Source organism: Leucopleurus acutus (genome assembly GCF_964270905.1).
Source record: "Leucopleurus acutus genome assembly, chromosome: 13".
NCBI lineage: Eukaryota > Metazoa > Chordata > Mammalia > Artiodactyla > Delphinidae > Leucopleurus > Leucopleurus acutus.
Window position 1 is genome coordinate 64,397,080 of NC_139155.1, and position 23,251 is coordinate 64,420,330.

Below are 23,251 nucleotides of genomic sequence, written 5' to 3' on the forward strand. Positions count from 1 at the left end.
CATCCTCACAACAGCCTGCAAGATAGGGACTGTGTTATCCCTGTTTCACAGACAGGAGACTGAGGCACAGAACTTGCCTCAAAGTGCCAGAGCCGGGAGTGGAACCCAGGCAGCCTGGCGCAGGCCTGTGCTCTGGGTTCATATCTGCCGCATGGAGGCACCTCGTTTCTGAAGGGGGCCCAAGGGCATTCTGAGCAGATTGAGGGGCTGGAGCTCTCTGACCCTTGGGAGTCGAAGAGGAGCCTGGGCCACGTGTCTTCATGCCTTCTGGGTGGGGGATGTGGGGAAGGGCTGAAGGTGGAGTCTTGAGATGCACATGGGGGTGTGGGGGAGGAGCCAGAGGAACCAGCAGCAAGACCAGAAGTGTCAGACAAGCCCAGGGGAGGACAGTGTTGACTCAGAATAGAGGAGGACTTGGAGAGGGTGGTCAGCAAGCCCAGGTTCCCTGCGAGGGCAAGAGGGATGACAGGGAAAGGCCCCCCTGCCCTGGGTGGCAGACACTGGACGGGCCCTGGCTCAGGCAGTGGGGAGGGGGCAGGGGGAGAGGGTGAGGAGTGAAAGCAGGGCCGGGGTGGGACTCAGGCCTGTGGCTGAGCGCGCCTCCTCTGTAACAGTGGAAGCCCCAGGTTGGTGTGAGGATGGGGATAACCCAGCCTCCACATCGGGGAGCATTCTTGCACCCCTTTGCTGCCTGTGACTGTGTCAGTCTCGCTGGGTCAGAAGCCCTCAGTGGAGTCAGGCCAACCAGGCTTCGACCCCAGCCCACTGCCCACTGCAGGCCCGTGGGGTCCCAGTCTGACGGCCACACGCGTGGCAGTTGTGAAGCCCCCGGCGCTGTCCCCCGCCCCACACTGCGGAGGCCTTGCGCTCTTCTTCCTGAGCAGCCTGTGTGGATTCCACTGGTCTTGCCCCGGAATCAAGGGTCCAGAAATATAGTCCTCGGATGTCACCCATTTTCTCGAACCAGATGCACCACAGGCACGTCTGAGGGTCTCCCTGTGTCTGGGGATGGAAGCTGAAGCGTGTGCCGCACATACAGACTGGTGTTTCCGGAGCCCCCAGGCAGCTCCATCCACGCCCCCCCCCCGCCCCCAGGATGCAGCAGCACTGCCACATCCGAGCCCGAGGACGTGCCTGCTCTGGGTCACTGTTGGGCACTCAGGTCACTCTGTCGATGTCTAGCACTGCTGGGGTGTCACCTATTTTGAATGTGGCCTTTTTTAGTTATTTGACCTTATAAAAGTAGAATTATACCCAGTAAAAGTGGCAATATTTATTTATCTCTAGGGTGGAAGGCATGGCTACGGGTACATGCCGTCCTCTGGGCGGCCGTGAGGTGAAAGCAGGTGCAGAGACATTTAGCCTCAATTCAGGAGGTTGGGCCTTGAGAGGACTGAGCCGGAGGCCAGGGCACCCTGGGCCTTGGGGAGGGGGCTCGCTGTCAGCACTCTGGGGAGGGGGCAGCTCCTGCCCATGTTCCCTGTCAGGTGGGAAGCCCTGGGGGGGGAAAGGCTTTGGGTGACAGAGTGGAGGAGGGGGGATGCTGGGCCCGGGGAGGGGTTTGCTGTGAGAGGTGAAGGGAGTTGGTCTGTCTGGCGCCAACATCCTCTAGGAGACAGCTGCCGCGCTGCAGCTGCGGTGACCTCTGGGCTGTGCAGCCCTGATGGTGGCAAGCATCGCGGTCCTTCGTCCATGTCTCCCAGAAAGGTGGCCTGAGCCACGGGGTCACCGCCCGAGCTCCTCGTGGTCGTTGTTGGAAGGGAGATGGAATTGCGGTTGCCCCAGAGCACTCGAGACGCCCCGGCCTCCACCGCTAAGACCTGGTGGGGTTGGCGACCCGGCCCAGGAAGAGCAGGCAGCCCGTGCGGTGCTCATACACAAGGAAAAGGAAGGGCCGGTCGACGCTGAAGCGGACCTGGGTGGACAATGGCATGAACCCCACAGTGGTCACGGCCGCGGCCTGCGTACCCTCCTCGTCCACCATGATGGTGCCTTGGTGCTTGAACTGTGTCAGGACAAAAGGGAAGCTATCAGATAGCGGTGGTCACTCACAGACGGGCAAGGGGGGGGGGTAGTCTCGTGTTCTTCAGGGAAGGGACCAAGCGAGCGCAGGGGAGGCATCGACGTGGCTGGGCAGGATGGCCCTTGGGACTCAGTCCTCACGCATCAGCTGAGTGTGGTGTGAACGGTGCCACCTTGGCACTGTGCACCATGGCCACTCAGGGCTGCCCACAGCGCTCTGCAGGCAGGACCGTGACCCTAGAACCCCCTGCTCATGCTCTGGGGCCTCTGCCATAGTAGGCCTGCTGGGCCGGGGTGCTCCTGGGCACCTGCCTTCTCTCTGGTATCAGCAGGGGCTCCAAGGGGGGCAGACCTGGGGCGGGATGGGGATGGGCAGAGGACGGGCATTACCAGGTCGATGACAATCCTCTGGTCCGAGATCCCCGTCATATTGCTGTTCCTGTCGAACAGCGCTGTGACCCCCAGGGACCGCAGGGCCTCCACCAGGTTGTAGTCCTTTTCTAGCTTGAACTTGGGCAGGAGTACTTCCCGTGTCCTGGTCAGGGAAGAGAAGGGCTGGTTCTACTAACTGCAAGTTGCAGAGGAATCACGTTTCCCCTTAAACGTCCATAAACACACACACCCGCCTCCAGTCCGTGTACCACAGGATTGACACAACACTTCTTAAAATGCATATCCTCGTCCTGCCAGTGGAGGATTTTGGAAAGACCATCCCATTGTAATCCCAGCACTCAGAATTGAGGCATGGTTACTGCTGTGCAGTCATGTCCTCGGTACTGTATGGTTTGTGTCCTACCAGCCAGGGGGCAGAGCTGTTACTGGCTTATGGCTCAGACATCTGACATCATTCTCTCACTTGGGTCCCTGCTTTCAGGCATTTGGTATTTTACTGTTTAAGGAGCTGAAGTGCAGGTCAGTGCACTTAAAAACAGAGTGCTTTCTGTACCAGCCAGTGCTAGCGTTCTCCATCCTTGACGGCGCTTGTGGGGCTAAGACGCCAGACGCGCCCCCTTCTCAGGAGCTTCCTTCCCTCTTGGTGCGCCAGGACCCCATACGTGAAGCAGCAAAGCGTAAAGACCGCCTGTTAGTGTCCGAGTGACAAGAACAGGCCTAACCACTGGGCCATCCTGGAGGAGGGGGAACAAGATCTGGGGGCCCTGAGCAGGGCCTGCTGGAGGGAGTGCAGGACTCTGGGCAGGAGGGCAGGGGAGAGCAGAGCAGCGTGTGGGCCAGGCTGGGCAGCGAGCGGGCTGCATCCTGTGGGTGGGGATCCACAGAGAGTTCACAGGAAGAGGGAGGTGGGGATGCTGCCTGGTGGCTGGTGGCAGGTAGACGGAGCATGGGACGGCAGGCTGGTCAGGCCCCCGCTGGCTCAGGGTGAAGGTCATGGGCAGTGAGGTTAGGAAGGAGGCTGGTATGGAACAGGTTTTAAGGAGAAAATGACAGGGCTTGATGCCTGCCCAGCTGCCTGGACAGACCTGCCCCTAAGAGCCTGCCTGTCCCTCAGTTGCATTTCCTTGTATCCTGGTCCTGAAAGGAGGCCCAGACCAGGTTCAGCTGTTAACTCGGGCCTGGCGGGATCCAGGAAGACAGGGAGGTGACGTGTGCGTCCTTCCTGCGCTGATCCAGCAGCGCAACCTGTGGTCCTGACTGTGAGATGGTAAGTGACGCCCTGAGGGGATTTGGAGGACCTCGAGGCTTCTCAAACTGGGTTGGGGGCTTGTCTTGGTTCTAGGCCCACAGCAAGTGACCCCAGGGGGTCAGGGCAAGTGTGTGGCACAGCCGGGTCGCTCCTGCCCCCACATCACAGAGTACAGGTGCATTTCTCACCAACGCTCTCTGGTCTCCTCTCACCGAGCGGAAAGTTCGGGCTGAAGTCACAGCGGCCCATGGGGCACATGCCCCTTTCCCTAAAGTGACTGCAGCCCCAGCATCCTTGGGCCCCCAGTCCCCTGGCCCCAGAGGCACCTGTTTGTCATGCTCTTCTGCCATCTCTCCACCACTTGGGGCTTCAGCTGGGCCTCGAGGGTCTTCATCCCGGACAGCTTGTGCGGGACCACCACCAGCATGCTGATGCCCCCCATGTACTCCAGCCGCAGGACATCGCAGTCCAGCTCCTGGTCGCTTGCCGCCAGGAAGGACCCCTTGGTCTGCATCATGGGGACTTTGACCACCTCTCGCTCATTCAGCCGGAAGTTGTGGTTGTGTGTCATTTCCGCTGGGAATTTGTTCACCCAGGACCCTGTGAGGTCAGCAGGAATGGGCTTTTGTTTAAATGCTCTCTTAGAGGGTTTGTTCAAACAGGCTGCATGGCCCACCCCCACCGTATGAACCCACAGGTCTGGTTTGGGCCAGGAGTTTAAGTTTCTCACTGGTTCCCAGGCGATACTGATGCTGCTGGTCTGGGGACCACACTGAGACCAGTGTGCCAGACCAGTGTGCTGGTCTGGCCCGCCCGCCACACTGAGAATCACTGTTTTAGAGGCTTCTCGTAGGAAGCGGATGAGGGCAGATGGGGTGAATAGACCAGGTGAATGCTGGGTTAGATCCTGACATTAAATAGCACATCACTTGCCTTGCCTGGGCCTCTGCATGTCTCTCTGTTAGATGAGGGCCCTGAGCTCCCATCAGCTCTGTGAGGACTGGCTGGATGCCTGGGGAGGCAGCACTGCCATTGCCACCTTCACTTTGGATTTCGGGGCAGCTTTGTGTGCCCGAGTGGGAACATGTCTTTGTGGCTCTAAGATGCTAGTAACTGGAAGTGAGGGCTGCCCGCCCACTGGTGAGACTGGTCATGTGCCAGGCCTCCTCCAGCCCCTTCCTGTGCTACCTCGTCTCCTAGCAACTGTGAGGGGTGGGGCTTTCACCACCCCCATCTCACAGATGAGCAAGCCGAGGGGAGAAGCCAAGTGACCTGTTCAAGGTTTCCAGCTGGTGGGTGGGGCACAGGGGGTCAGAAAAGCAGGAGGTTCCTGGGGGAGGCGTAACAGCAGTGCCCGCCCGCCTCTGGTCTGGGTCCAGGGCTGCTCAGCCCCGTGAGGCAGGCATCTAAGCAGCTCTCTGCAGGGGGCCACCCTGTGCATGGTGGGTGTGAGCGGTGTCCCTGGCCTCTCCCCTCCCCCAGATTGTGCCATTTGCCCTGAGGGAGACCCCCTTTCCCCTGGGCTCCAGCCATGGCTTTCCCAGGTTTGCTGCAGCCACCCCGCCTCTCCCGGGTTCTCTCCTTCCTTTGCTCTTGAGGCCTAACCTCTGTTTTCACTGTGTTTTACAGAGTGCTTGTAACATTTGAAATTAAAATCAAAGTAGTGACAGAGATTTGGGAGCTAGAGCTAAGAGTTACACATCCAGACTCTGTTGTGATATGCACCCGTGAGAGCTGGTGCTGCTGGCGTTTCATCTCTCTGACTCCCAGTCCTGATCCAGCAAGCCTTCCGGTGTGTGGGCAAGGATTCATGTGCCCTGCTGCCACGTTTGCCGTCCTCGTGACCCTGGTTCCCATGTTGGGACGTGTCCCTGCCTGCTCTGAATACTGACTGCGCTGAGGCAGAGGCTCTGGAAGTCGCCATGCCCACAGGCTGGCAGGGCTGAGGGCCTTGGTGCCACCCAGGGGTCTCCCACTCACTGTCAAAGTCACCCCTGAACACGGGAAATTGCTCTCAAGTGTCACTGGCAACATCAAACCCACTGAGCATGTAACAGTGGGACTTGCGAGGCCACATGGATAGGGGAGTGAGAGCAGGGCTGACCTCCAGTTTTCATTCCCAAACCTGTCCCGCCAGCCAGGGATGAAAGGACATGTGTGTGTTCACTGAGCATGTCCCGTGTGCCTGTCACGGGCTTGTTGGAGCCTCGGCCTGGACCTGCCCACGGCGAGGCTGGCGTTGTGCCTGGCGTCGGGGGAGCCAGGGGTCTGGCTCAGCCTCTGAACCCTTCCTCCTGTCTTGGCTCCCTCCCCCTGCTTTGCCCTTTGGCAGCATTCCGCACAGCCGCTGGGGGCCTCGGCTTGGGCACGGAGTGCTCTGGCCCCACTGCCCCTCAGCCACTTCCAGGAGAGGGGCTCCCTGGACCCCGCCGTAAACCGTGCTGGAGCTGACCAACCAGGGAACGTGGCCTCCCAGGACTGACCTGGCCGGTGCCCACTAGTCCTTGGTGGCAGAGGGGAGAGTGGTTGCGTGTCACCGCACTAGTGTGCAGTGACCCCACTCCTCATGTCTGCCCTCGGCTTGCTGGGCAGGTGGAGGGCAGTAGAGGTTTCTCCTGGCTCAGGTCTCACCAGGGCTTTTTTTTTTTTTTTTTTGCGGTACGCGGGCCTCTCACTGTTGCGGCCTCTCCCATTGCGGAGCACAGGCTCCGGACACGCAGGCTCAGCGGCCATGGCTCACGGGCCCAGCCTCTCCGTAGCATGTGGGATCTTCCCGGACCGGGGCACGAACCCGTGTCCCCTGCATCGGCAGGCAGACTCTCAACCACTGCGCCACCAGGGAAGCCCCATCACCAGGGCATTTTAAAAGCGAGGCCTGGCATTTACAGACCCGTGCCCATTTATCTCTAGAGTCCCAGGGCTCTGTGTGTGTGTGTGTCTGTGTGTGTGTGCGCGCGCACGTGTGGGTGGTTGGCGGTGGGGGAGGGGTCCTCCTTAGGAAGTGCCTCGGTGCTTGGTGCTGGCCTGGAACAGTTGCTCTAGACATAAGGGTTGATTTCACCGCTCCCACCTGCCTGGAAAGGAGTGGGGGTGTGAATGTCAGTTACCCAGGGTGAACCTGTCTTCAGCCTTTTGTCCATTGAGAAGGGAAACGAAAAAGCTCAGATCCAGGTTGACCTGATGCTAGAAAGGTTTTTGCATTATTCTGATCTAACAGAGGCTGGAGCTTGGCTCTGCCCCTTACCGCCATCTCCCCAGAGCAGCATTTTAATTCCCTGTCTGTAAAATGGAGACACTCATAACAGTGGCGGTCTCTCAAGCCTGTGGCGAGGCGTAAAGTGTAGGGTTTCTAAGGGTCAGCTGTGCTGTCACCTCATCAGGACCTTCCCTGTCCCTGCGAGCTGACCCCGTGTCTGGGTTTCCCAGGGGAATGGAGGTAGAGTCTGCAGTTCGGCCCACCTGTGAGCTGAGAGCGCCCGCGCGTCTGCCCTGAGAAATGTCGCCACCTCTTACCTTTAAAGTAGATGCAGTTCAGGAGCATCATCTGAGTCGCGGGGTCCACGTCCTCCAGCACGTCTCTTATGAGGCCCTTGGTGAGCCGCGAGATGTGCTGGTTGGTTTGGGAGATGAAGGCGGGATCAGAGAAGTCAGCCGCCCGGACCTCGGCAAAGTAGTACTGTCGGACCTTGGCTCTGAAGTCGTCCAGGACTTGAACTTGCTTCTGAATGTACAGGTCACTGACGGACCGCAGCGTGTACCCGAAATTCCTCCGGAAGAGGCGGTGGGTCAGCTTCCGGAACAGGTTGTGGACGGTGCCCAGCTCGTATGTGGTGCTGGCGTTGATGAAGTCGGTGAAGCGCAGGGCAGCGTGTACCTGCTCGTGGGTGTCCCCCCGCAGGCCCAGGGAGAGCATGGCCATGGCTGTGGACACACCTATGGGCGCCAGGAAGACATTGTCTGAGGCACCGACCCGCTCCTTCAGCGCCCGGTAGAGGTCTAAGGCGAACTTGGCGTTGAGGAGGTTGAGCCGCTGGATGCGGCTCTTGCCCGGGAAGAGCTGGAGCACGCTGCTGGCGCCAGTCCCAGGGTCCACGGGCGAGACTGCGTCCACGACGTCGATGTAGTCGTCATCCTCCCCGAAGATCTTCTCCAGGTCCAGGTAGTCCTCGTCCTCTTCCCCGTCCACGATCCACTCGTTGGTGACTGTGTTCTCCTTGTGGAAGTCGGCAGGCAGGAGGGGTCTGCTCAGGTTTCCACTCTTCAGCTGCCCCCACCGGGGGTCCACAGACTCGGGGTCTCCCCCTCCGCTATCAAGCTGACCCCGAGGGCCGAGTTTCCCACACACGGATGCCAGGAGGAGGGACACCACGAGAGAGTGCAGCAGGTGCTGCATTCTGGCGGAGCTGGAGCTGGAGGGAGAGCAGGACGTGGTGAGGGCAGCCTGGCAGACTGCCCCCTCCCCGCCCCACACACTCACACACACACCTCGGCAGGCCCCCGGCCACGACCCAGGAGGGGCCCCATGGGTGCCAGTCTCTAACCATTTTAGGATCTGCTGAAGATAAAACAGACGCCTGACATTTTATGTGGCTTCATGAACCTGCCTGGAGGACCCCTGGGCCCAGATCAGAACCCCTTGTTGAAAGTGTGCAAAACCATAGGGCTCAGGGGCCCCAGGGAGTTTCCTTTTCATTCATTCACTGAACTTTGTGTCCCTTCCTCAAATGACATATTGGGTGGGCCCTGGAGGCACACAGGTACCCCAGCCGGATGGGGGCCCATGTACAGTAAAGCACGGCTCACAAGGACACTTCCAGGTGGGGGGCGGAGGGGGGCGCCAGGCAGGCTGAGGCTCCTCCTCCTGTGCTAGCAGTTATTTGGGGTGGTTTAATCTGTGTGATTTGGACTGTGTCTGCAGTGCAGGGATCACCTGGGGACCCAGTGGACATGGTAGGTGCCAGTCTTCCTGCAGCCATGAGGGATGAGGGTACAACTCGCTGCAGGTGTACGTTTTCTCCTTGTGTCTGTCAGTCGGCTCCCACTGCTGTCAGGAGGGACTAGAGCTCTCCCACTGAAGTGTTTCTGGCTGGGGTTACAAATAGTCTCACCAGGTGTATAGGGTCTAGGTGAGGGTGCTGTCAGAAAGCTCTTACTGAAGGCCTGAGGGGCGCTCTTTCTATATAAGTAAACAAGGCACGTTTTTAACAGATACTGTGGGATGAGCCATCTGTCTCCCATCCCTCCCTCTGTCACGTCAGTTTGGCTGCTAGACGGCTTTGTCCTTCTCTTGCTTCCTTCCTGGTTGTGAATTGCATCCTGGGAAATGAGCTATTATTCGATGCTTCTGTGTGTCCAGGACAGTGACAGCAGGTGTTTATACTGCTGCTCAGTCATGCAGGATCCCAGCATCCCTTCTAATCACCTCAGAAAGAGGAGAGTGTCTTGTCAGGTTTGTCATGTGTGTGACCATCTGGTACGTTTTTGAGGACCAGAATGTCTGCTTCCCCTCCAGGCCAGGTAAGAATCACTGGCTCCTGTTAGGTAAATATTGGGACTTGTTAGGCCTGAAGATGGTGTGCTGGCAATGGCGGTGACTCTCAGCGGAGCCTCTTCTGGGTGCCGGTGCTGGACCAGGGGCTTTGGTGACTCAGCTCCCCGTGCAGAGCATTGTGCATTTCGGGGTGCTGAGCCTGCCTGAGTGTGCCAGTGACTAGATTAGACCCTGGTTAGTGGAGCCCTTCCCTGTGTCCAGGGCTCTGCCCATTTGGCCTGGAGTGCCAGCACCATTGTCCCTGCCCCAGTCCCCACCTCGGCTCTTCCCTGCAGCACTCTTAACACAGTCAGCTTGCACAGTCCTCTAATCACGACATTTTGGAGAGGGAAAGTCACATGGTTTCTGACTTAAAACTGTCTGTTGTCTTTTCCTGTTCCCTTCCCTCCCCCCAGCCCGTAGCCGAGGCTGCCACACATGTTGCCTGCACTCAGGACACAGTGTCTAATGTGTGTGGCTGCCGGCGGAACCGGGCCCAGGTTCTGGGTAGAATTGGGCATGGGTATTGATGGCAAGACACTGAAAAAGTGAGAAAAGAAGAGGTCTTCTTGCTAGGCTACACTTGAAAGTATCCTTCTTAGGTTAAAATAAGCTTTAAGGGCTTCCCTGGTGGCGCAGTGGTTGAGAGTCCGCCTGCTGATGCAGGGGACATGGGTTCGTGCCCTGGTCCGGGAAGATCCCACATGCCACGGAGCGGCTGGGCCCGTGAGCCATGGCCGCTGAGCCTGCGCTTCCGGAGCCTGTGCTCCGCAACGGGAGAGGCCACAACAGTGAGAGGCCCGCATACCGCAAAACAAACCAAAACAAAACAAAAAAATAAACTTTAAAAAACCCAACTTGAATAAACAAGAGTTCAGGAAAAGGAATCTGAGACCAGATAGGGAGGCAGAGGTTGAAAACATTCGTGTCTTTTTGCTCCTGTATTCAGATAGTACGTGTGGAAGCTTCTTGTACTTCTTCCTATTCCTGTATTACACGATGAAAAGCCCAAAACACTTTGCATTATGCTCTCATCAGAGGAAGCAGAAGGTATCTCATAATATATCTCATTTTATGTGGTAAAAAATTAGGTACCTGAAAGGTAAATCTTCCTGTTGTTTTGCCATTTAGTATCACAAGAGTTAAAGAAGATACTTTAAAATTATCACTAGGTTGTGTTTAAATCCAGATTACTATCTTTGAAGAGAAGCAGTATTTTTTAAAGGGAAATCATTCAAAAGTTTGTTTTTATGGGCATTTCCTATGGCGCCTTCTCAGGCTGGCTGCGTGGAGCGGGGCTGGGCTTTGTGGTCCCTCGTCCCTCCTGGCTGCTGTCTCCCGGCCCAGACGGAGAGGGGGTAATGGAGCTGTGGACAGTCTTCAGGTTGAAATAACTTCAGGCTCACAAACGAGTTGAAAGCACAGCACAGAGAACACCCACCCTGTACCCGCGTCTCCAGACTCGCCAGGTCTCTCTACGTACGTGTGTGTGCGCGCGTGTATGACACACGTCATTTTTCTGAACCATTTGTGATGCCCCAGAACTAGGGTGCCCGCCCACAGCCCCCAGCACCATTCCCAGTTCAGGTCCTTAACCTAGCGCAGTCCCTCCTCCCCGGTTGGCTGACAGTCCCACTAGTGTAACTGACAGAATGTTATCATAGGCAGCTTAACAAAACCTCTTACCCTTTCTAAGATGGTGTAGAGAGCGTTTGAATGTAGTTGGATAGGGAAGCAAACCAGTTACCCATCTCTAACCACCTCAAATAAGAATTCATAATCGGCAGAAACGTTAGAAACCTACTCACCTCTGTGCTGCTGAGAACTGACTTTGCAGGGGCAGAATCGGCCAAAGTCACCAGCAGGCTTCAGTGTGACCTTTGGTGCCGGACTGCTGTCGTGTTTTCCAAAGTAAATACATCCCAGATCAAACACCGCTCAACTAGCTTTGTCAGCACAAAGCCCTCGTTGTGTCTTTGGTCACCGCCGAGTGGCTTGTGACTCCCAGTGTTTGGAGGCCTGACCGTCTCTGTGTGGATGAGCTTACAGGAGCAGCCAGGACACTCTGCGGCCCAGGGCTTGGTTGCGTCGGGGGCGGCGGCTCTGATGCTCCCCTGGACATGGGAGGGCCCCTCTCATGTCTTCTAGCTCCGAGTTCTTCCTCTAAGTGATCGCAGCTCCCGACCTCATCCTGGGCTCTGGGGTGACGTGCCTGCTAGGCAAGGTGTCCCCACCCTCCTGTGAGCTGTCCCTCCGTGGACAGTGGAGGGGAGGGTGCAGGTAGAGACTCAGAGCACAAGGAGACCCTGGCCCGGGCCTGTCTGCCATCTGCAGGACATGCAGCCCCGCTTTGCTGTCTGTTGTGGGATAGCCAGGGCCGTACTGTGGTGCTTCCCATGCTCACATCCACTCAGGTGTTTGCAGGGGGCCGTGGCACCGTGATCATTTCTATTTTTAGTTTGTGGTGGTTTTTTGGGGGGTTTTTTTGGTCACGCTGCACTATTTACAGGATCTTAGTTCCCTGACCAGGAATCGAACCTGGGCCCTGGCAGGAGGCAAACCCTGGCCAGCACCTAGCCCATACTTGGCACTCATAGATCATAAGCATTTGGACCGCTGAGCACCCCTCGCTGCAGGTTGGTTAGCGCTGTGTGGGGGCTCGACCTCTGCTGGGGACTCTGGAGGGTCCACCTGTCCACCAGGTGTTGTGCACACGTAACCGTTTTCCATACCCAAGGCGCCTTCCCCTGCCACGCACTGGGTGGGACACCATGGGGACAGGGACGCAGGGACTCCAGCCTCACCCCTGCCCCCAAGCACTCTGCTTTTACCTGCCTCACACCCTGCGGTTCTGCCCAAGGTCACTGCACCGCCCGCCATGGTTCCGGCCCTTGGGCCTGGTGCTCCTGTGGCCAGGCGGCTGCTCCCTGTTTCCTGCCCGTCTGTGAACACCAAGCGCCCCATCCCTGGGTCCCCAGGAACTCTGGGATGCTGCTTGCCTGCCTCCCGACGAGGCCAAAGGGCTTTTCCCTCCCAGTGCAGAGCCCGCCCCGCATACAAGAGGCTCAGGAGCGTTTCTGGGCGAGCTCTCTGAGGGCTGCTGGTTACTGTGCCCTGTGCCTTCTCCTGCCCAGTCTGACTGACCTGTTCTCTGAGAAGAAGCCTGGAGAATGGATCTCGAGCTTACGCCTGTAGGTGTCAGGTTCATATGCAGGTAACCACCTTCTCTCCCTCTCTCCTCGGCCCATCAGCTCACCCGGCGGTTGCTGCCCATCAAAGAAGCGAAGCCGCGGTTGCAGAAGCTCTTCCGGGATTTCTGGCTCTATTCTGTGCTGATGGGATTTGCCGTGGAGGGGTCAGGTAGGGGACGTTTGCTGCCCCAGGGAGGACAGTGCAGAGTAAGGACCAAGATGCGAAAGGGCCCGACTAATGGTACCTGTGCCCACGCACAAGACAGGCCCAGTGCGGCTGCCGCCTCCTCAGGGAACACTTCCCGAAGTCGTTTAGGGTTCTGGGAACACCACATACCTTAGGGAAACCTGCTCCCATTAGGAAACACACTCGTTTCTATGCCACATTTTTGGGACAGTGGCTCAACCAGAGGACCCACGACTCCAGAAGCTCAGCGTGGGCCCCGCCAGAGCTCTTCTCGAGCCAGGAGGCACCTCAGCCCATGCTCTCTTGCAGGACTCTGGCCAGAAGAGTGGTACGAGGGCGTCTGTGAAATAGCCACCAAGTCCCCCCTGCTCACCTTTCCCAGCAAAGAGCCCCTGCGGTCTGTCCTTCAGTACAACTCAGCCATGAAGAACGACACAGTCACCCCCGTAAGGATGCCTGCCTGCCAAAGACGGGTGGTACTGGGCAGGGTTTCGGGAAGCCCTCTGGGACAGTGAGGGCCAGTCTTGCATGTCTGGTTCACGGGCACGGCCCCGGGGTTTGCATCTGGGGGAGCAGCCACGCCCTCCCGTGCCCAAGCAGTCCTGGCATTTGTCCCTAGGCCGAGCTGAGCGAGCTCCGTAGCACCATCATCAACCTGCTGGACCCGGCCCCCGAGGTGTCCGCCCTCATCAACAAGCTGGACTTCGCCATGTCCACCTACCTTCTGTCCGTTTACCGGCTGGAATACATGAGGTACGTGAGCTTCGCCACCCGCACCCCCGATTGAGCTGGTCTTACGCTTGTGTTCCTTCCAGGCTTGGGCCTTTCTCAGTTCCTCCTAACAAGTAAGCTGTCTTAGAAAAACCACCCCCAACCCCTTCTGCTCTTCTCCTGTGCTTGTCCTTCCTGATCACTGGATGCCACGTGTAGTAACACACCAGGGGTCTGACGCTGGTGCCACCTCCCCAAGGGAACAGGTTCTGAGCTGTCACCAGAGCTGCCACAAACTCAGTGCACTTGATGGGTTGGAGCCTCTGCCGGGAACCAGCCCTCTCTGAGACGCTCTAGGGCACCCCCCAGGCTGGTTCCAGGACCACATTGGAGCACAGACAGCAAACGGGAAGTGGGGGGCTGCTCCAAACAGTCCTCTGGGGCACCTGACACTCAGGACGCCTCTGCAACCACAGGGAGCTGACAGCTAGAAACACTAACATGGATGGAGCACCGGCCCCACAGGCGCTGCACGAGCTCCATGCGCTGACAGGCCCCCCCAGCAAGCCCACAAGGTGGGCACTGTACACCCTACTTCACAGGAGGGAACCAGGGCCCAGGCGCTCAAAGAAGCTGCCCAAGGTCACGGTCCCTGATTTGGCCTGAGACCGACATCGTCTCCAGGGCAGTGCCTGCTGCCTCCCTGTAAAGGGAGACTGGAAGCAGCAGCAGGACGTCCAGAGCCCAGCCGCCCACCCTGTGGACCCGCTGTGGGGGGCTGCAGGAGGACATTTGTTTAGGTAACAAGACAGGTGCAGTTAGATACAGAATAAGGTCTTTCTCAAACCACTTAAAACAGAAAGTATTGATTCTTAAAGCGAGGGATGTTTGGACGCCACTATTTTATTTAACCTTTATTTGGTGCCGCGAGACCCTCCGGTAGATTGGATCTTGCTTGGAAGCTTGACATATAAACCAGATGGAAGCTGTTTTGGGTGAGTGGGAGTGAGTCCTCCCACCCTCAGTCCTCTCCTCCCGGCAGTCCCAGAGTCCCCGCAGCCAAGGGAGCTTTGAATTTTCTTTTTTCATTACACATTTTTTTTCAGTTGTATAAGTAATAGGAGAACATTATACAAAACCGTGGAAATAGTTGAGGGAAGAAACCCACTCTGCTCACTAGCACCATCCGTAGTGGTTAGTATCGTTCCTTCTGGTCTTTTTTTTACAAAGAATATATTTTCACAGAAAAACCAAGCCAAACCAAAACAACAAAAGCCTGGGTCTAATCCTGGCACGTGTAGCTCCAGGAGAGGCCTCTGGGCCCGCTCGGCCTCCAGCACCTGCCGGCAGGGCTGTGGGCTGTGTCCACTCCCTGGTGTGCCCCACGGTGACCCAGAGCTCTCGGGCAGGCTCTCTAGTTGGCGGGTGGTTCTGAGAGCCCAGCACTCGCCCGAAGCTGCCTGCCAGGTCCCCTGGACTCCTGTCAGCACCGAGAAGCAGCCCTGAAGCCTTTAGTCCAGAGCCTGGCTTAGATCCCAGCCACCAGTTATCAGGAGATCTTTCAGACAACAGCACACATTCTCGCCATGTGCACGAGGGCACTGGAGAGTGTCTGCGCTTGAGCCCCCGGCACCCGTGGAGCCTTAATCTGAGAGGGTGGGTGCGGACGTCATCCACGCGCACTGCTGAGCTCGCGCCTGGCCGTCTCAGTGGAGCCCCAGATGCCAAGCGCCCTGCACCGGGGCCCTGGTTCAAGCACATGCCTTCCTTTCCTTTCTCTTCCTTTTTTCCTCAAGGGTAGGGATATTGTTTTACTTGTAAAAATGTCCATGGTGCGTAAAACAGAATAGAGAAGAAAAGCATTGGATGGTAGAAAAGATGCTAAGGAGGAGAAATGCACGTCTCCGTTTGCTGGTCCTGAGTCCAGAGAGACCCCCTGTTGCCGTCCCTTAGCTTTCCCTTCTAGAAATCAGCCACGTGCTCATGCGTGTATCCCACCCGCACACAGCGGGATGTGGGATCATACCTGTTCACACCTGTCCCGCTGCACCTTGCCCTTTCCTCCCAGCCGGAAGTCTCGAATATTCTGTAGCAGCACAGAGAGCTGCCTCTCATTTTGGTGGCTGCCTGATGCGCCGTTGGCTGATGGACATGCAGCCGGTGCCATTAGGACCTTGTGCATGTGACCCTTAAAACCCCTGGCTCGCAGGGGGCGGCTGCCCTCACAGCCTCATCCGCCCGGGCAGCATTCCATCTGCTGGGGGATCAGAGCTTCAGACTCACTCTGAGCTGTTCCCTGTAGGGTCCTGCGCTCGACAGATCCTGACCGCTTCCAGGTAATGTTCTGCTACTTTGAGGATAAAGCTATTCAGAAAGACAAGTCTGGTAAGTTGACTCCTGCGGGCTTCTCGTAATGAACTGAGATTTAATAGTGTAAAAAAAGAATACTGCATCCTGTTTTCTGTCTGTGTCAAGAAAATAGTTTCATGAGGCTATGTACTACATTGGCAAGATCAGTATAAAACATTTGACTCTAAAACATATACATCTTTCTGGCTCTACCTCTGCTGCCAGGGGCCCGAGAGTAGAAGCACTGATGCTCAGATGTGCTCCAGCCCCCAGGTTTCAGTCCCAGACACCGTCCTCTGCTGAGGGACCCTGGGCTCCTCGGACGGTCTGGATGGACCTGGGGCATCTTGTGGCCAGGGAGCAGTAGTGCTTCTCAGGCGTCTGAGGCAGGCTGAGAGGACTGAGAATCAGGCTTCAGGGGCTCCCAACTAACAGATTATCAGAATTCGAGCATGGATACAGTATTTCTATTATCTTGCTTAAAAGAAAGGCAAATATACTAGGACGTATATATCCAAATACATTAGGAGATTACATATATATTATGTATGATTATATATATGATATCATGATTTTGTTTCTCCCGCTAAAGTGTTCGTGAAGTAGGGACGTGTAGTTGTTTTTCTCATGCAATCAAGAAAGAGGGAGCAGCAAGAAAGAGCCGCATAGTCCAGGGAGAGGCGGGGCACATGTGTAAGGTCACACCTTGTCTCAGAGTGACCAGGTAGGAAGGGCGCCCAACAGGTGATGGGCAGAGACGTCCCACGAGCAGCCTGTTAGAGGCACTCGTTAGTGGAGAGCAGAGAGCTCGCTGGGGGGCATCCCTCTTCTTGCCATGGGGGCTCCACACCTCAGCAGGCCTGCTGCCCACAAGGAGACCCCACTCGCTACCACACGTTTCCAGCAGGCCAGGACCTGTGGGCCACATCTGATTTAAGACTGCATCCTTCTTTTCCGGGAAAGTTTCAGGATACAAAAGTCTGTGTGAAACATGAGGACTGACAAGTCCCAGGATGCAGTGTCCTCAGACCCTGGGCTCACAGGGCCTTGGCGTGACCAGTCCCAACAGGACGATACTCCCAGGGAGACAGAAACAGAATTAACCTCTCTAGGGTATCAAAATGTGCCCATCACCAAAACCCTACTGAGGTGAACCTAAGATAAGAATAGGAATTAAAACATGAAAAGATATTAAAATTGAGGCAGCAAAGAAAAAAAATTAAATGCATAGTACTGGCACTGTTTACCAGTTTTAGTATAAGGACACGATAAATTGTAGCATCATTGTGTTGGTCTATGTGCTGATTTATAAGGTATTTAAAAATTGAAGAGACTGAAATATTAGACCTGTGCTTTAATTAAATGCTTAGAAGAATATGATGGAGTTTATAAATGTGTTTAAATATTTGATGAAATTTAGTATGCTCAATCCACAAATTTTTTAATGTATCTCATGTAATAATGCATTTATTCAGTAAATGGTATTAGCAATCATTTCAAGTATTCTCAGAATAAAAGTTTTTAAGAAACTAAACTAGTTCCTAAAATGTTAGGAAGAAATTATTCATGAAGTTATGTTATAGAATCTTTTTAAACAAATATTGTTTTTATTGATTGATTGCAAAAAGAATTAGCTTTTCAGATTCAATGAACAGTGTTTTACTATTCTTAAAGTCATTTTTTTGAATCATGCTTTCTGAAATTTCCTGGAGTCAATGGACACATACCTGCAGATATTCCCCAGTCTGAACAGATTATTCAATGGATTTACTCTTTTTTACACATTCTTCTAATTTACTCTCCAAGTGCCCTTGGATGGATGATTTTTTTTTTTTTTTTTTTACAAGCATCCTTGATTTGCTAGATCCACAAGGTCTGGTTGATTAACAGTGTGGGAAAATGTTTTGAGGAATGCTGAGTAATGATTCTAAGGTTAATAAATTTGGCATTGATACAGTTAGTGGTGAGGAGTCTTAGGACTTCCCTGGTGGCACAGTGGATAGGACTCCGAGCTCCCAGGGGGGAGGGGTTCGATGCAGGGGGCCCAGGTTCGACCCCTGGTCAGGGAACTAGATCCTGCATGCATGCCGCAACTAAGAGTTTGCATGGCGCAACTAAGGAGCCTGCCTGCTGCAACTAAGGAGCCTGTGAGCCACAACTAAGGAGCCCAACTGCTGCAACTAAGACCCGGCGCAACCAAATAAATAAATAAAAATGAATAAATTAAAAAAAAAAAAAAGTAGTGAGGAGTCCTTCCCACGCCAGCACCATCAGCACACTGACGACTTGAGCAGCTTGTTCTTGCTAATGGAGAACTAATTCCCAGGTGTCTCGGGTACCATTTTTTTCTTCTGTTGAAAAATCAGTCCTTGGAGAAATCTTTTGAGAAATCACCTCAGGGACTGTGAGGTGCTGCTCCATGTGACCCTGCACAGCAGTCCAGAGGTTGGTTTGACTCCTGTGGGGCTGACGAGGAAGGACAGTGGGGGGCCCGGAAGCCCCCTCCGCTGGCAGCACAGGGATGGCCACCAACCGTCCTAGCTACACAAGGTGTGTCGTGGAGGAAACGTTGGTGTTTTCTCGCAGTTCTCTCGCCAACACTGTGGTTCTCCCGCTGTTGTTTTTAAAACTCTGCTCTACCCCATCAGCACTGACCACACCCTGTGCCCAGATCTTGGTGTCAGAACACTGTTCTCCAGTAGAAGGAACCCGGGCTCCGTGGAGGAATGGTGACTCTAGGGAGAGCTGGGGCAGGGAGAGTATAGGCTGAGCCCAGGGCACCTTGCAGGGCCAGAAAGTAAGGTCATGCCGAAACGAGGAGAAAGAGAGAAAGAGAAGGTGGGGAGGTGTGTTGCAGGGCCCAGGAGCCGACCAGAGGGAGCAGCCACACAAATGATGAGCATTCGTGAGTCCCTACTGACTAGACGGTTGAATAAATAAAACACGGGGAGGGACACGCCTTCAGGTGGAATTCCAGTTGCTAAAAGGAGAAAGAATGCGGAAGATAGAAAATGTCGACAAGAACCAGAGGGACAGCTGCCGCAGAACACACTGATAGATGGTTTCCAGGAGAAGTGGAGGGCTCTGCGCAGCTTGACGTGTACAGGTTCTCGGGAGCCGCTGCCCCCCACTCCCTGCCCCAGAGTGAGGGCTGGACCTGGGGACTCGCATCTGAGGGTAGAGGGAGCATTCAGGGCCAGCCCACCAGTGACGGGGGCACCGACTTCACCCTACCCCCATAAGATGCGACCAGGAGGGCATTTCATCTAAAATCCCACGAGCTTGGTCCAGGCATGAGCGATCATCACACACACCTTGATTGAGGGACACCCTACAAGATGCCTGTGCCCTTCAGAAGTGGGGAGGACAGAAAGACTGGAAAGCCTAAGGAATCAGCACAGACTACTGGGCTCAGAGCCGTGCTGAGCGGATGCCAAGGGGTGCCCTGGACTGGGTCCCGGGACAGAAAGGGGGCCATGGGGGAATGCAAGTAAAGCTGAGAGTTTGGGGGACAGTGTTGTATCAGTGACAGATGAGACGGTGGTCCCCTCTGCTGATGCCCTGCCCTCCTGTTGCAGGGATGATGCAGTGCGTGATCGCCGTTGCCGACAAGGTGTTTGATGCCTTCCTGAACATGATGGCAGATAAAGTAAGCCTTGTTGGAGCGCCAGTGCACGCCTGCCAGGGCCGTGCGGGGCCTGCAACCTGTCTCTTCTGAATCCAGGCCAAGACCAAGGAGAACGAGGAGGAGCTGGAGCGCCATGCGCAGTTCTTGCTGGTGAACTTCAACCACATCCACAAGCGCATCCGGAGAGTGGCCGACAAGTACCTGTCCGGGCTGGTGGACAAGTGAGCTCGGTTTCCTTCTGGTGCTGTGCGTGTGTTCACGTGTGTGCACATGTGTGTGGATGTTTGTGTGCACACGTCTAGATTTGGGATGCAGGGAAGGGTCGACCTTGCATCATCAGTACAGAGAAAAGTGGACTCAGAGTCACAGCTCTCAAAGGGCGGGGCAGCCCCCACAGGATGTTGGCAAGTGAGGAGTCAGTGGTCTAACCCTCCCCTGTTCAGAGTGGTCGGTGCTACTTAGAGCACATCTCCTGACCGGGTGTCGTGTCCCTGTTCTTGGGATCCCACCCTCCCTGCTGCAGAGCTCTGGGCTCACTCTGGGATGCTCACAGCCATCCTAAGTGCCGTCTCCCCGCCCAGGGCCCGGCCAGAGGACCTGGTGGAATTAGTTTCTCCCAGGCCCTCGGGAGGAGGGGAGCTCACTCTGAGCTGGTTCCACCCTGGGCTTTCCTTGCTGTATTGAGAGGCACGGCAGGCTCGTGGAACAGGTCCTCCCAGGTGAGGGCCCTCATGGTGGGCTGGGCCAGCCTCAGTGCACTGCCATGCCAGGCCTGCCTGCAGCTCCCGCAGGCATCCCCGGAGCCTGCAGCAGACACCATGTGCCCATCCAGGTAGGGCCGGAGGGCGTGTCTGAGCCAGGCCACGGAGCCTGCAGCCTGCTTCCCTTGGCCCAGGGCCACCTGCTTTGAGCAGCGGGGGGGGTTTCAGTGGTAAACACTGCAGTGCTACACAAGCCACAGTTGTGGAACTGCGGAAACGGCAGGCCAGCTATAAGTTACATGCAAATTTTCTATTGTGTGGAGGGTCGGCACCCCCAGCCCCCCATTGTTCGAGGGTCACCTGTCCTGCCATGTTCCACGTGAGGGTACAGGGGCCTTGGTTGAAAACAGGGAGGATCCCTGTGGGAAGCAGGGAGTGGTCTGGCCAGCGCATAACCAAGATGATGGGGCCGGGGGAGGGGCCAGGGCTGGGCAGCAGGAGGGGTGAGGGGCCTTAAGGAGCACAGCTCCTTGGACAGGTGGCTTCTGGGCCCTGAGAGGTGGCTCTGGGTGCAGATTCCCCCACTTGCTCTGGAGCGGGACGGTGCTGAAGACCATGCTGGACATCCTGCAGACCCTGTCGCTGTCACTGAACGCCGTGAGTACCCCGCCCACCCTTCTGAGCCTAGCTCATGCCACAAGCCGTGAATGGGGGGTTGGGGGGCTCCCATCACAGATGGGAGGGGTGGGGGAAGGGAGGGAGGTGCTGCGCAGGGACCTGCTTTGGAAGAGGGACCTGTGTTCTTTCAGGATATTCACAAGGACCAGCCTTACTACGACATTCCGGACGCCCCCTATCGCATTACCGTTCCCGACACCTGCGAAGCACGAGAGGTGGGCCGGGGGTTCGAACTTCAACACAAGGCTCTGGGGGACATGGTCCAGCCCTGTGTTCACTAAGCTCTGACAGCCCGGCGCACCCTCTTCCAGAGCATCGTCAAGGACTTCGCTGCGCGCTGTGCGATGATCCTGCAGGAGGCCATGAAGTGGGCGCCCACAGTCACCAAGTCTCACCTACAGGTACTTTCTTGAAATCATCAAAAAGCATCCTGGGGAGTTCCTTCCAGCCTTGCAGAGAGCTGTAGCCAGACAGCGTGCTGGAAATACCGACAGCACTGGTGTGAACTAGCAGGCCAGGAACACTGGTCCAGGCCCAGGGTAATGGGACACCCTGTGGGGTGAGCATACTGGTCAGGGGCCAGGAGGGCAGGTGCGGTGGGACTGGGGGGCAGGCCCAGGGGAGCCGACCGCTTATGGTAGGCAGGACTAGGGGTGCATGCAGGCTGGGCGAGAGTGGCATGGCCAGGAGCCCGGCAGGCCAGCAGGAACAGTGGCTGGCTCTGGCTCTGGCTCTGGTCCCAAGGGAGTGGCAGCCCGAGCGGAGCCATCTCTTCAGTGGATCAGGGCGGGCGAAGCCAGCCTTAGAGCCAGGGTTCCCTCCCCCACCTCACACGTGCTGCACAAGGCTTGCTTTTACCTTTAAAATAACACGGCGCTTCCCCGTCTCAGGAATACCTGAACAAACACCAGAACTGGGTGTCGGGGCTGTCGCAGCACACGGGGCTGGCCATGGCCACCGAGAGCATCCTTCAGTTTGCCAGCTACAACAAGCAGAACACCACCCTTGGGGTACGTGTGCCTCTGGGGAGCGGGGTCTCCAGCCGTGGGAGCCCTGCTCCCATATGGGGAGCTTGCGGTGTCTGTGGCAGACCCCAGGCTCGGGGGAGCTGCTCACCGTGTTTCTGACGGAGCTCTAAGGTTGATCCTTTATCAGGATCAGATCCACGACGGACGAAGTGTCCTGCTGGACACGGTCAGCACGTTTTATGGTCACGCTGGCCTGGCCATCCATTGGACCGAGCTGCACCCCACGTCCTTGGCTTCGTCTCATTCTGCTCGAGGTTCATTTAGGGGCAGCACGTGTGCTGAGGGGTTCCCTCTGAACCAGATCAGAGATTTGCCTCAAAGCTGGTGGTTGGCAGCAGTGGCCTGTCCGGCAGTGGTGCGATTTGGCGTCTCCCAACCCTGGGGCCCAGTGCAGGGCCTCTGCGGTCCGTGGGAGCCCAGGCGGCCACGTGCACCTCTATGCTGCCCGCTCTGGGGTCAGGGGAGGCCAGGCGCCCAGGTGGGAAGGGAGCCGCCCCTTAGGCAGGCTGAGGATGCGGGCAGAGGCCAGTAGGGCTCGGTCCTGGTCCAAGGTGATGTTGCCTAAAAGATTTCGGGATTTTTCCACAGAAAAGTAGATTTAGGTTAGGTTTTTCCCTTTCCTGTTGCTCAGGAGGGAAGGACCCTTTTTATCTTGTGTTTTGATCGCTGGTTGTTGGGAGACCCCCGCCCTAGAGCCCCTGCCCTGCAGAAGGTGCAGCCTGTGGCCTGGCTGACCTCTCCGCCCAGAGGGGAGTGGGCTGGGGGCTGATTTGGGCACAGGAGCGGGGTCAGAGAGATGCAAGGGAGGGTCTGGCAGCTCTCAGTCCCTCAGGACTGTGCTCAGCCTGGCGAGAGGACCCCGTGTCCCCACTTCCTGGGGAGCAGGCCGAGGTCAGGGACAGTGAGTGGCAGAGCCAGTTTCCCACACATGCCTGCTCAGGCCACTGTCTTCAAAAAATGTAATGCACTCTCAGGTCACCTTTTTAAAAATGAACCAGCTTAAAATTTTTATGAGAAAACCGTGTATTTTTTGTTTGTGGTCCAGTTTTACTGTTTATATCTTTTCCCCTGACCTTCTTTCCCCCCACCCCTACCACCCCAAAATAAAAAGTTGCCCAAAACCGCAGCATCTGAGGGTTGGTTGTCTCCAGTAGTGTCCGTGTATGACGACTGGCTGTGCTGGTGTGTAGGGAACAGAGCTGAAGGGACAGTGTGAGGTGGCCCTGGAGACACTGGGCAGGTCCAGCTGGAGGAGGGGCCTGGAGGGGTGGGCAGACTGGAGAGGCGAGGCCAAGGCAGGGGAAGTGGGGGCCGTGTGAGCCGAGGTCCCTTCCAAGTGTGGGTAGCCACACCAGTGGGGATGAAGTAGCTGGTCATGGAGCAAAGCTGTAGTCCCAGCTTCCTTCCGGAGATGTTTCAGAGTAAAATGTTTAAAACTCTGTTTTCCATGCGACCTGGCAGACCCCAGAGCGTGTTTAGAGGTGTTTCATTTTATTCACTTGCTATTGCTGGAGATTTTAATAACCCGGGTCTGAGCATGACAGCCTCACTGCACTGGGCTTTGGCCACGAGGGTGTGCAGTCA

The 23,251-nt window shown here is 56.3% G+C and overlaps 2 protein-coding genes across 6 annotated transcripts in view; one reads left to right on the forward strand and one right to left on the reverse strand.

Moving 5' to 3' along the window:
• The window catches only part of PI4KA (phosphatidylinositol 4-kinase alpha), a 95,297-nt gene that overhangs the window by 50,138 nt on the left and 21,908 nt on the right, over positions 1–23,251 (forward strand). For all 5 annotated transcript variants that reach the window (XM_082853416.1, XM_082853417.1, XM_082853418.1 and 2 more), the window contains 10 exons: positions 12,446–12,554; positions 12,882–13,018; positions 13,192–13,325; positions 15,586–15,668; positions 19,211–19,281; positions 19,357–19,481; positions 20,537–20,618; positions 20,771–20,854; positions 20,951–21,040; positions 21,530–21,649. In XM_082853416.1, the coding sequence (XP_082709542.1) occupies positions 12,446–12,554; positions 12,882–13,018; positions 13,192–13,325; positions 15,586–15,668; positions 19,211–19,281; positions 19,357–19,481; positions 20,537–20,618; positions 20,771–20,854; positions 20,951–21,040; positions 21,530–21,649 (1,035 nt within the window). The remainder of the gene's footprint in view (positions 1–12,445; positions 12,555–12,881; positions 13,019–13,191; positions 13,326–15,585; positions 15,669–19,210; positions 19,282–19,356; positions 19,482–20,536; positions 20,619–20,770; positions 20,855–20,950; positions 21,041–21,529; positions 21,650–23,251) is intronic.
• On the reverse strand, positions 1,238–11,089 carry SERPIND1 (serpin family D member 1). The gene is made up of 5 exons (XM_082853421.1): positions 11,003–11,089; positions 7,178–8,073; positions 3,991–4,264; positions 2,413–2,557; positions 1,238–2,005 (listed from the first exon to the last, which is right to left on the reverse strand). Exons 2-5 carry the CDS (start codon positions 8,055–8,057, stop codon positions 1,814–1,816), a joined length of 1,491 nt encoding a protein of 496 aa, XP_082709547.1. The 5' UTR covers positions 8,058–8,073; positions 11,003–11,089; the 3' UTR covers positions 1,238–1,813.

Coding starts and splice junctions, on each gene's coding strand:
- SERPIND1 (XM_082853421.1), bottom strand. CDS start 8,057: ATGCAGCACCTGCTGCACTCTCTCGTGGTGTCCCTCCTCCTGGCATCC. Junction 4,265..7,177: donor GAACTGCATCTACTTTAAAG/GTAAGAGGTGGC, acceptor CTGACCTCACAG/GGTCCTGGGTGAACAAATTC. Junction 2,006..2,412: donor AGAGGATTGTCATCGACCTG/GTAATGCCCGTC, acceptor GTCCTGACACAG/TTCAAGCACCAAGGCACCAT.